The sequence below is a fragment of the Clarias gariepinus genome, chromosome 3 (assembly GCF_024256425.1).
Source record: "Clarias gariepinus isolate MV-2021 ecotype Netherlands chromosome 3, CGAR_prim_01v2, whole genome shotgun sequence".
NCBI classification, from domain to species: domain Eukaryota; kingdom Metazoa; phylum Chordata; class Actinopteri; order Siluriformes; family Clariidae; genus Clarias; species Clarias gariepinus.
Window position 1 is genome coordinate 9,798,073 of NC_071102.1, and position 13,130 is coordinate 9,811,202.

General features: G+C 40.3%; 1 protein-coding gene across 1 annotated transcript in view; it reads right to left on the bottom strand.

The window, feature by feature from the left end:
* Nucleotides 1–13,130, bottom strand: part of si:ch211-186j3.6 (neural-cadherin) — a 285,750-nt gene that overhangs the window by 77,971 nt on the left and 194,649 nt on the right. The window contains exon 23 of the mRNA XM_053492457.1: nucleotides 2,428–2,642. Within this exon, the coding sequence (XP_053348432.1) occupies nucleotides 2,428–2,642 (215 nt within the window). The remainder of the gene's footprint in view (nucleotides 1–2,427; nucleotides 2,643–13,130) is intronic.

Genomic DNA, 13,130 nt, shown 5'->3' on the forward strand with positions numbered 1-13,130 from the left:
AGTGTAGCGAATAACAGGGCTCCCATAGAGAGAACAGTCAATGGATCACATTCCTGAACACCCTCTTCCAGCATGCATGGCACCATCCTGATAACCTTATCTGGTTTGCTATCTTAAGGGGGACGTCTGTAAAACTAAGAAACTCCACAAGGCCAGATGCTTTGAAGTAGACCCCGAAACCGAGGGTGTAAATCGGCGATCCGGTAAACAAAGAAGACAGTTTTACAGCTCCACCCCAAGCTGGGGAGGAAGAGGCCTCATCACACCTGGACAGTCTCTTGACCTCTGGAAGACATGCCTTTCCATGAACAAAGGCATACGGCATGGACACTATTTTAAACATCTTTAAAGTGTGCCAGTAGGGCAAAACGTATTTACATATATTTACTCAGTTCCTTTTATTCCTGTGTACATGTTTGATTAATCTGCATAACGTTCAAGGTGTAATCAGCATTTACAAACCTTTTTATTAGATAAAGGAAGGAATGAGTGGGTAAGATATGTAATGTTTGGTGTCAATCTCAAGCTGGCTTTATTTCAAGAATGTTGGTGAACATGGGTAATTGGTAGCATGAACAGAGCTCATGCAAAATTACTTTTTATAAAGTATTAAAAACTCCAACCGGATGGGTCACACGTGACTGCCGAAACACCTGGCTAATTTATGCACAGAAGGAGGAACCACGTGAGGTGTGGCTAAGCCCTGCAATCACATCCGATTGGATGAATCACCTGTGGGACGACCTGACCCCCAAGGGACAAAAACCCTCAGGAAGTCCACAAGAAGAAAAAGAAGAGAAGTTATCATCACAACTGCAACCTACAACATCTTTCAAGCAGCTCGGGCTCCCGCCCTTGCGGGCGCTGCACCGCCGCTGCTGGCGTCATCCGCTCTTCAAGAACTCTCAACGAGACTTCGTGCCAGAACTCCAAAGTCCCGCAACGAAGGAAACCTCAGGAGAAGTTCCAGAGCGCAGCCATCGGTAACCAGGCAACCAACGCCTCACCGAAGGGCTTTTCCGACTGACGTCATCTCTACAACAGCGCACCAACCAATCAGCAACGCCGTGATTCCCTTCGCTGGAGGCGAACGCACGGATGAGAACGAAACATAACGCAAGTAAACAAACAATGCTGCATACCTTGCTGAAGTTGGTGCTCGTTTCATAACTAAACCGTAAGATTGAACCCAAGACTCTGCTCTTGTGACTTTCGTTGATCTAGTAACCAGTACTAGAATAACTTCATTCATTTTCGCTTGCCAAATTGTTTGTGTGTATGTGTGTGTGTGTGTGCACGTGCGTTCAAGTAGTGTAGTTTCATGTATCGTAGATTAGTCAAATAAATTCTCGTTTCTTTATAAAGAACTGTTGTCTTGGTCGTGTATTTTAAAGTCTAAACATTTGCCCAGATCGTGTTACCTTGCTCATAAATTGCTAAATACTAGATTTTGTGTTATAGCTGTTGGCCATGTGATAACCAGAACTAGTAAGATACACTAAATTGTGCTAAACGCTGGACGGGTAGTCAATATAGTGTACGTTATAAATTTTGATTCAATTAATCAAATTAAACCGAATCGTTAAAGATTCGATACAACTCTGACCCAGAGCTAAAAATTACTTGTTAATGATGACGGATGCGTTGGCATTGTGTTCACATTAAAATGTCTATATTTATTGGTGGACAATGCAACCGTCATTCGTTGTCTTGATTATGTAAACCCTACGTATTAATGATGAAGAATGCCGGAAACTATTCATGGTCATTATTATGTTAAAACTCTACCTATACACAGTATTATGGTGGAGAATGCCGGCAGCTTTTCATTGTCATTATAACGTTAAAACGCTACAATAGTTTTGCTTAATATACAAATTGCATTATGTCCTATTTCACAGACTGTAGAAAGGAGGCATACCTATAGTTTGTAAGTGACGGGGTAACAGTGACAGTAACAAAGTGGAAATATACCTTTTCTTACCTTCAACATACTCCAAAACTCCAATGGACACATTCAGTTAATTTAGCGACAGCGTTTGTTTTGTGCAACAATAGTTTTACTTCACTGAGCATGCAACAGAAAGAAAAAATGGAATTGGCTTATTACAGTGTTGCAACTTTTGCTTATGACGTGTCTTGCCTAAAAAGTGAAATTCAAAGCATCTAAAAAGTGCATATGTAGCTGTTTTTAAAATAAATATTTTGTCATAGACAACCTTGTGTGCCAGAGGAAAATATGTAAAAATATATAAGTATATAAATTAAAAAGTAATACGAGTAAACTAAGTGAACTAAATCTGAAAATGTCATTCATCAGGTTTTGCTGTCAAACTGTTTAAATATGTTTTCTCCATCACGCCAGCTCACTATTGCTATCTCTTTCATCCTCTGACATTCTCAATGTTGAAAAGTCTTGTAGGTTACCTATAGCCATGAAATCCTCAGGTTCCCAGGGTTGCAACGGAGCGAGTGGACCACTGTAGAGCAGCAGACCGTCTGCCACCTCCGTGATGAACTCCAGAGAGAGGTGGCTCTCGAAGCATGGCCTTATGGGAGGAAACCAGGCATAGCCGTTGCCATGGAAACTATGCTTGGTCTGCTGACATTCAGGTCCATCAAACTGTGCCGGGCACTGACATCTAAAACATGGACACGCACACACACACATACACACACATATTAAAATAGAGCAAGGTGAAAAAGTCTGACTTTACAAAAGCTGTTTTTATTACATCATACAAAAAAAAACACTTTTAATTTTACTCTGATGCACACAATTTCGCTGATGCTGTCTCACAATGATAATTCCACATTAGTATGATACTTACTAAGCTGATACATATTTTAAAAAATTAGGGGCGTGGCCTAATGTGTTATGACATAATGTAACCAGACAAAATATAAGGTAATTCAGTAGTAACCTTCAAGCTGTCTATTTATTAAATAAACAACACAAAGCTTGGGATAATACCACCATACTTAACTATCATATTATGACATGTCGAATATACGGTATAAAAAGCCTATAAGAATAACTGTCTCATGCACAATTGTCACATATTTTTACTGACTAGCTATTTTACCTGCTTATTCACCACTTTTGAATTATGCATCTTAGGCAACTTCACGCAGGATCAGCTCCATCCATCTTCACAATAACATTATAGAAAATCTAGTCCATTAAGACACAAAAAGTCCCCAGCTGTTTAAACTTTGCTTTGCACATGCACATTGTCTCTCTACAAGATGGATATTAAAACGTAATTAGAAAGCAATGATGGATTTAAGCGACGCCCTTGGGCATTAGACAGGGAACATAGGACAGTCATTCTAGCCTCTAGTTCTATGCCATAAAATAATATTCTTTTGCCATAAGTATGATGTCATGCAGGTGGTACGGTGGCTTTTTCGTTAGCACTGTCGCCTTGCATTTCCAGTTTCCGTGTTCGATTCCCGGCTAGGTTCGATTCCTGCCTCTGTGTCCATGGAGTTTGCATGTTCTCCCCGTGCTTATTGGGTTCCCTGCGGGTACTCCGGTTTCCTCTCACAGTCCAAAGACATGCAGATTAGGGTAATTTGCGTTCCCAAATTGCCCATAGTGTGTGAATGTGATTGTGTAAGTGAGTGCCCTGAGATAGATTGTACTCCGCCTCATGCCATAAGTCACTTGGGATAGGCTTTAAGCCCCCCTAGGTTTGTACACAGGATAAAGTGGTATGAAAAATGAGTGAGTGATGTCATGATATGAGAAAAAACACACACATATCACATATACTGTACACAAGTACCAACATAAAGACAAGCTAGTTGTTAATATAGATTTTTTTTTACAATGAAGTTTATATTGACATCAATCATATCACTTTTTTTATTTTCTCTTTCATCTTATTTGATATCATTTTTATAAGAAGTCTCTCTTTGTCTTATTCATTTTCATTTCTTGGCTTAGTTAGTATGCGTCTCTTTGCTTTTCCTCTCTCCATCTTTCTACCACGCACGAAGCTGCATATCTCTGATTGCATGATCACAAGAGAATTGTTGTTGTGCACCAACAGCTTCTTAACACGTCTAACAGATTCAGGAGCAAACTTTACTCAGGTGAACCTGCTGAATTAAAGCTGGCTGTGTTTTCTGACACGATATACTGAAGCATGGGACAAGAGCTGAAACGATAATGCGAATAATATGGAGTGCAACTGAGGAAGTCTGAAAGCACTCCAGGGCCTTGCATCATTTAAGACGTTTTCACAAACTCAGTCGTACTTTCAGTCTGTTTAGACAAACCCTTTATTGGGCTGAGTAATGCCATGGTAACAGAGGCTGCTCTAAAAACTAAGGTAGCTCAAGGGATGTTTATAAAGATTCCAGTAATCGAAGGAAAGGACAAATAGAGCACTATGATAGCAGGGCCACGCTTCAATCTAACAAACAGCAGTCAACAATGCAAGCTGTCCATGAATAAAGTCTGAGTGATAGACCTACAATGCACTCTGAATCGCTTCACAAAAAGTTTATGACAGCACAAGATGTCCAGAGATACTCCCTACAGTAGACTTTTTTATTACAGGCCTAGGATGCTTCAGATTGTTCTTGCGTTCGCACCATTTACGAAGCATTCATCACACGCATGACAGGGGGTATGAGTGCCGAATGGAATTCTAATGTGCGCCAGCAGAGAAATTTACTGTGATAATATGCTGTTATTGCATTCCTAATATGGGGACATTGATTAATGTCAGTCTCTTGAAGAACCCAATCCAGATAGTTTTCCAGCCCAGTGCAGCTAATTCTCTCCCCAGACACACATTCAGGACATAAGACAGGGCTGGGCTGCTTGCAATAAGGCGACACTTCACCCTACGATCAATACAATAAAGGGTGGAATTGTCTGGAGGATGGCATCGTTTTAAGCTAGGGTTTCATAAAAAGCCACTCTGACGTTCTACTGGCCAACTTCTCGTTTTGACTAAGACTCAGGTTACACTCGAGTTACTGTGACTGGTGTTGGTCCTTGTCTACCTTAACCTGCTCACACATGGCCAGTGATGGATAGCTTGGGTATTTTGCATGGAGCGTTTAGGCATAGAGCAATACATTCAAGTGACAGAAGCAATAACAAAGGATCTGAACCATCACAGAGGCTGAAAACAAAAGTAGTACAGAGACAGAGTGAATGGGCTGCACAGAAAAGAATGCAAGTAACTCTTGTGATTACTCATGAATCAACCGATTACCTTCTTGAGGCCATGGTAGAAAGTTACCGTATATCACAATAATATACTTTAATCAGCCATAACATTAAAAGCACTGACAAGTAAAGTGAAAAGCAAATTGATTGACTGCTCATATTGACACCAGTCATTGGGTGGGATATATTAGGCAGCAGAAGTGAAGAGTCAGTTCTCAAAGTTGATATGACCTTTAAGTTATGCCCAATAATGAGTCAAGTCTCCTTCTACAGTGCCCTTTCATGGGATACGAGAGGCCAGATGTACAATTCACAACCACCACCCCATAATCCAGGTTCTGTTTGGACATGGGAGCTCCTACCATCCAGGTCCATCACAGAGAACATATACAGGACATAATCTAGATAAGAATACTCAGCAGGAACCCTTTCATCGTCCCCTGTCAGGTCAACTTGTAACAAAAGTAGCTCATATTGGTTACTTTGAACCTAGGGTTTGGGCAGAAACCCTAGGTTCAATGTCATGGTTACTATGAAAATGAACATGATAGCAACCCACGCAAGTCAAGGCAAGGTTGATGTCCAGATAAATAGTTTCTAAAGCAATGCAAATTTTTAACAAGGCTGAGATCCCACATACAGTAAAGTTCTGGTGGCCGATGCTTCCTTGACATGTTCCACAGTGATGCGTTGTGCTTCAATTGCCAAGCTCATGCACCTTAACTATATAAATGGGCTTTTTGCTGTCTAGCGGTCCACATCGGAAAAAAAAAAGAAAAGTGGTTTAGGAACAAGGTAGTGCACTTGATATAGATAATGGCATTCACATCAAACATGGTAGACTCATTCGTTTATACTGTACAGTAAGTCAGACAGGAGCATGTGGCAGCACAAAAGATGTCGTGAAATTTAGGTAAACAATGTAACATGCAGGTTTGATGTATAACATAATATAGATTTTTAAAGATTCTCTCCTGTGTGTGTGTATGTGTGTGTGTGTGTGTGTGAGAATAACACCAAGAGGGAAAGATGAAAGCTTGGAAATCTATGCACTTTCACCAGTATTTGATAAGCATCAAATTTGCTGAGAACGGTCACAGGTTTCAAAGATTAGGTTCAATATGTCACAACATTGAACCACCTGAGCCACCAAGGCATCAGATCGTGTCATTCACCCAGGCTGATAATCAAACTCTTGGCCTCAGGGTACACAGCAGGGTCATCTGCAAAAGACATTCCAATCTTGAAAGCAACAGATTTCTTTGCACGAGTGTGTGCGGTGTTTAGATAGCTGGTGTTTCTGAGAAAATTCTGTCTACTTTTAAAGAAACACTTGTATACACGCACATGAAATCAGACAAATATGTGGCATTAGTTAGTTTTGGGGAAAAATTTTTGATCTCATTGCCTTTGATGCAAAATGGATGTCGGTGCCAAAAATGTTGCTTTGAGTGATGGGTTTCGAGAGTAGAAAAAAATGGTTAAGTAGAATCAACTTAAATGATCATTGGGGTCATTTCTGAAAAACCACACAATGCAGAACTTTTTTTTTTACAACACAAGAGTAAAGCAACAAATATAATTGATAATGATGCTCTTTGTTAGCTACCAGATATTAAACCAGTTTTCAAAATCAAGCTTTAATCATAAGAATTGCTTTTCATAAAATGACCAAAATAGGTTTTTGCTATCACTTATTACAGTACAGTACTGTATATTCTTACTTTTTCGCCACAGTGACATTTCTCTGCCAATTAAAACCAACCTAGAGTGAAAATGGCATTCTCTTTACTGTGGTAGACTGTCCGAACTTGTGAAAAACATAGAACTGCAAATGGCTTTTTTTTTCACAACTGCTTGTTACTGCAGATAAGTCTCTGACAGAAAAATATTTGTCCAAGACGAAGGTAAATTGCAGAAAAGACCAAATTTACTCTGTGAAAATAAGAAAAAGGTGCAACTTTCTTCATATCCTCCAGCAAGACTAGTTCTGAGTAAATTTCCCAGACACAATCTGGAAAAGTGCGGGTGCGGCCCTAGGTAAAAACTGATAAGTTTACATTTGGTAAATTAACAGAAATCAGTATAACTAGTGACTGCCTGACATACTCATACCATTTACGTAAAACTCACTTTTTGACGTTATTAACTCGAAAACTTTTGGGTTGACTGTTAGAGAAAAATGTCGGTCTGACATGGAATGCTACAGTAATATTTCAGTCTTGAGGATGGTGTTTCTTAATTGGGGGGTGAGTGTATATTTTGTTCTTTAAAACATACAGTAAATGCCATTCCTTAACCCTTAGCTCGCCTGTGTTATTGCTCAGCCATGTTGGGGGACGTTACTTTTGAAGTAAATAATTACATTTCAAAATTACTGTCTTTAAAAAGTAATCAATTACATTGTAGCATTACTTTCTGATAAAAGTAGCTGGTTAGAGTAGTTTTCTATTGCAGAAAATGAAAACTCCTTTGTGATTCCTCATACATGTTGTTTTAGTCAGGACCTTTATAATTGTTCTACCAATATCACTCAGCAAAGTTTGGCCAATAATCTGTTAACTACTAATACCCCTATAAGTACGGTTCATCATGATTCACTGTGAGTTTGGTGCTGTGATTAGGTTTCCATCTTTTCGTGCGTCGGTCCTCACATAGTCAAACCGCATACAGTAGGTGAGATAGGGGTGTAACAGCAGGAATACCTAAGAAGGGGATGGGTTATCAGGGGCAGGGCTTGTAGGACGACTTTCACACACACGCACGCACGCACACACACACTAACGGATTGGGAATGACTGCTGTCTGGCTTGGTCCTGGCTTGGATTACATAAATTGTCTAAATAACGGATTACATTTTTGAAAAAATAACTAAATAACTGAGTACTTAAATGGTGGACCTAACGTGTTAGATTACTTGTTACATCAAAAAAGAAATACAAGTACTCTAACAAGTTACTTTGTAATGCGTTACACCCAACACCTTTGCTAAGTGATAAGATCAAGGTCTTGTATGGTATGATTTCTTTTGCTTCAGGTACAGTAAAATACAATAAGTAACATGGAGGAATCTATTGTGTACTATAAGTGTGCAGTGCACTTGATGCAGGTAGTCTACTGAGATATATTGCTACTGCTAACTGTGTACAGTATAAGCTCATGGCTGAGGTCGCTCAGTGAAAAACCCAGAATCTGCCAGCATCCCTAATCAGCCCGGTACATTTAATCAAGCCACAACACTGGGGAGAAAAAGCCTCTGTGAGTTACATTCCCTTACAGGAAACTGCTGATCCCAATTTGTGCACTAGGGTCAAAATCCTGAGACAGCTACAGTTGAGAAACAACCTGTTGTTTGAAACATTGCATTTCTAACCCAGGCTTTCAATATTGTCCTGTAATTAAAGGGTACTATTTAACACAAGGAGAATATTTTATTTGTCCATAACCTAAACAAAAAAGATCATGGCATTGTTTTGAGTGGGCTCTTTCTGGAAATTAGTGTTTATTTATTAACTGGGGGCAACTGTACCCGGTAGACGACTTTCCCCAGTCGCTTCAAGATTAAGCACGGGCCCAACCAGGAGCTATGCAACTGAGGGCATCGCCCCTTCTTCCGGATCAAGGCATAGACCCAGACTGACTCCCATCCCTTTCTCTGGCACGAAGGTTATAATTCCTCTTTTGTCTGACTCCTGCATTCTACAGTTGACTCAGGGCATATGCCTGTGCGATGTCCATTCGTCTTGGAGACGTCTGGCATAATCCGGCCCAGCAGGAGTAGCTGGTGTATCTGGGGGATGCCCAAAGGCAAATTTTAAATTTGATTCAAATTTCCTTCCCTTTACTATGGATAGCCTCCGGGAGTCCCAGCCGGCTAAACATTCCTCCAACGAGGGCATTAACAACAGTCTCGGCCTTCTGGTCTGGCAGTCCTCAAGCCATTTAGTGCAGTGGTTCTCAAACATTTTCTGTCATTCCCCACTTGAGAGGGTGGGCGAATTTTCAAGCCCCACTTGTCAACAAAATGATAACGAAAACGGCCAAGTGTACTATTTGTTGAAATATCAATTTCTAAACCGATAAGATCAAATAACACCAAGTTCAAAACTAAAATACACGTGCAATTGTTATAACAGGCTTACTTCCTCACTTATCTAGAGCTTTCTTTCAAAAAAAGATGTTGTCGATAAGTGTCTTCCTACTTTGTCTCATGCTGTCTGCTGCCAGCGGTTTAAGACACAAAACACACAGAGGTCTCTCCTCTGCCCTCACCATCCCCACCATGAATTCAAGCGCAGCATAGGCTTCATCATGTTTTCCTTTCGGCTGGATCTTTGGTTGATTGGGCTGATAGGGCTGAATCACCTGCTTATTTGTGGTCCATGTAACAAATGTATCCATTGATGTTATTATGCTCACTACATACAGTACGCTACTGTGTTATTGTCTAAAATGCCCCCGACCTAGGCCACGGATTGCCCACCTAAATTCATAGGTTTATGGTTTACAAATTACAAATTATAACAAATGAATTTAATTATAAAGTAAGCAATATAAAAAAAAGGTTGTATAGGGGGCAAAATATATAAATTATATATTTTTTCATATACCACATGTATATTTTTATATTGCTTATTTTATAATAAAAATAATTTCCTGTAATTTTTCACCACAAACAATATTTAGTGTAATTTGTGATAAATAATTTATTTGTACATTGACAAACCCCTGCAAAATAAATGTGCCATAAAATAATCATTTTGGGGGATTTGTATTAATCGTCTCGAAGTGTGTCACGTGCCTAGGGTTAATTATAATAGTAATAATATATTTGATTATAATAAACCTTTGAATGTATGTCCTAATATACTATTTGATAGAGATTATGTAGGGGGGCAATCCGTGGCAGGGGGGCATTTTAGCGAATAACACCTGTTTGTGTCCGCGGTAAAGTTAGTTTGATATTCGCATCTCCGAATTCAATAGCTGCGTGAATAAACCCGCAAATAAGATACCCACATATATTTCCTCTCTACATTGTCTTTAAGCTACATCCGCCTTAAATTATACATGTTTAAAAGCATAAACACCATTATTCTCTACGGCGCAACGAGTGATTTAGGGATCATCGCAAAATGCCGCACACCAACAAAAAGCGTAGAACGATATTGACCTTCCCTTCTGTTCAGCGCCTGAAGGATTAAAAAGCAACTTTGTTGCCGCACTAGAAACTAGAAATGCCAGACTAGTACTGCCTGATAAAATATTAATGTTTAACAAAAACACAGAAACATCAGCATACACATTGAAATAAATGAAATGACATATATAATACCGAATGTTTACTTATATATTGTTCCTCTGCAATCAACATGCCGACGTTAAACCGTTATTGTTGCACTATGGTTCCACTTTTTCTCTAATGTTATTTTAATTTACTTGTATTAATAATCCATTTCTTTGTGTGTCATTATTTAGTTTCGAGTGTCCGATAAAGAAAATAAAGATTAAATAAATCAATAAAGAAAAGCATGAATTAGAATAGGTACTTTCCTATTATTTTCCACTAATTCCCTCCCGTTCATTGCGCCCCACCTGTCATATCTCTATTCCCCACTAGTGGGGCGCGCCCCACACTTTGAGAACCACTGATTTAGTGAAATAGTTCATGCAGGGGGTATGGAGCGATTACTACGAGCTGCACGTAGGAATGGACCTAACACATCAATGCCGACTTGCTGCATGGGTTCCCCCACTGAAACCTGATGAAGCGGGGCCCTCGATTGTCCCTGAGGCCCTTTACAGGTACGTGACGTACAATGGTCACAGCACCAACAAAAGTCCTATACATCTTTTTTCATGTGCCCCCAGTAATGCAGGACAAAGCAAGTTTATTGATAAAGCACATTTCATACACAATGGTAATTCAAAGTGCTTTACATAAAAGAGAAAAAATTATTATAAAAAGAAATAAAAAATAATAGCAGGAAAACTTTTTTAATTATTTACGTTTTATTTAAAATGAAAATGAAAATGCTTTTAAAACTTCTAAAAATTTGATTTAGAAACAGTTAAAAATCCAAGGTAAACATGAAATACTTTGCAGACAATTCGGACATAGCACAGTGTTCGTTTAATAAATGCACAGCTAAACAGATGAGTTTTAAGTCTAGATTTAAATGTGACTAATGTTTTAGCACTTCTGATCTCTTCTGGAAGCTGGTTTCAACTGTGGGCAGCATAATGGCTAAAAGTAGACTCCCCTTGTTTTATGTGAACCCTTGGTATTTCTAACTGACTTGATCCTAACGATCTGGGTGGTCTGTTACGTTTATATTCAGTGAGCATATCTGCAGTGTATTTAGGTCCCAGGCCATTGAGTGATTTATAAACGAGTAGAAGTTACAGGAAGCCAGTGTAAGGACTGGTGTGATGTGTTCAGATTTTCTGGTTCTAGTCAGAAGGCAGTAGAAGGTTTGCCCCAAGTGGCGCAGTGTTTTTGTAACCCCGTAGTGACCAGAACTAACAGAATCATGCATGGCTTTGAGGACTTTTCCTTTTTCCCTCTGCTTGGACACCACGACCTGCCACCTATTTTCCCCAGTCACTGGCTCCACCCAGGCTCGTTGAAGGACACCGCAGATGTTCAAACTTGGCCCACAACCCTTTTGTCTCTAACGATAGAGCCACCACTTTTTGCCATCAGGCCGTCGGAATATGCGTCTGCATTACCATGTTGCTTCCCTGCACGATGAGGGATGGTGAAGTCATAGCACTGTAATTCCTCCAGCCAACGGGCTAACTGTCCCTCCGGTTCCTGAAACTTCATCAGCCACTGCAGAGAGGCATGGTCCATGTGTATGGTGAAAGGTCGGCCACACAAATAGTACTTGAAATGTCCAGTACAGTAGGTCTCTGTGAGTCACACAATACTGCCTCTCAGCCTTGTTCAGGGTCTTGCTGTAATAAGCCATAACCTTCTCTTCCTTTGGCCGTGCCTGTGATAAGACCGCACCTACCCCCTCCCCACTCGCATTAGTGTCCAATTTGGGGGTTATGGTGTGTTAGAATAGGTTATGGTGTGTTAGAACGTTTGTCAAGGCCTGCTGTAGCTTGCAAAAGGTCTTTCCACAGTATTCCGACCAGGTAAATGGCTGGTTTTTCTTTAGTAATTTGTGAAGTGGGGCTGCAATGCCCGAAAACCCAGGCACAAATCTCATGTAATAAGAGGCCAATCCCAAGAAGCTTTTTAACCCCCTTCTGATCTGTGAGAATGGGCCACTCCTTTATTGCCAGCACCTTCTCCTCCGCAGTTCCAAAGAAAGTCAACTCCCTGCACGTTAGCCTACACTTGTCTGGATATAATTTCAGCCCCATTTTTTCTGAAATTTACTAACTCTTTGCGCAGCGCTGCAATAGCAGAATCAAATGAATTGCCATGTGCCAGAATGTCATCCAAAAAAAACAGGCATTTAGTACAGCTAACACTCTATTAAGCGCTCAAATGTGGCCGAAGCATTACATACATGTAGTCCAAAACAGAGCACTTTAAACAGCCATAGTCCTTTACCTGTGCAAAAAACAGTCCTAGGTCATGCTTCTGGAGACAATGGAACCTGTCAGTAGCCGCTCCTCAAATCCAAGGACAAGAACCATGAAAAACCAGCCACCATATCCAAGCACTCATTGACACATGGGAGAAGGTATGAGTCCCTTTTAGTGACCTCGTTTAATTTCCTGTAATCCACACAAAAACACCACTCTCCCCCTTTTTTGGGTACCATAACCACTGGCGACGCCCAGAGGCTCTCAGAGGGCTCAATTATTCCTGCCCACTGCATTTTTATCAATGCCTGCTCTGCTGCTTCCTGCTGGCCCAGAGGAAGGTGTCGTGGTCACTGCCGTATTGGTCTGGCCTCTCCTATGTCTATGGAGTGCT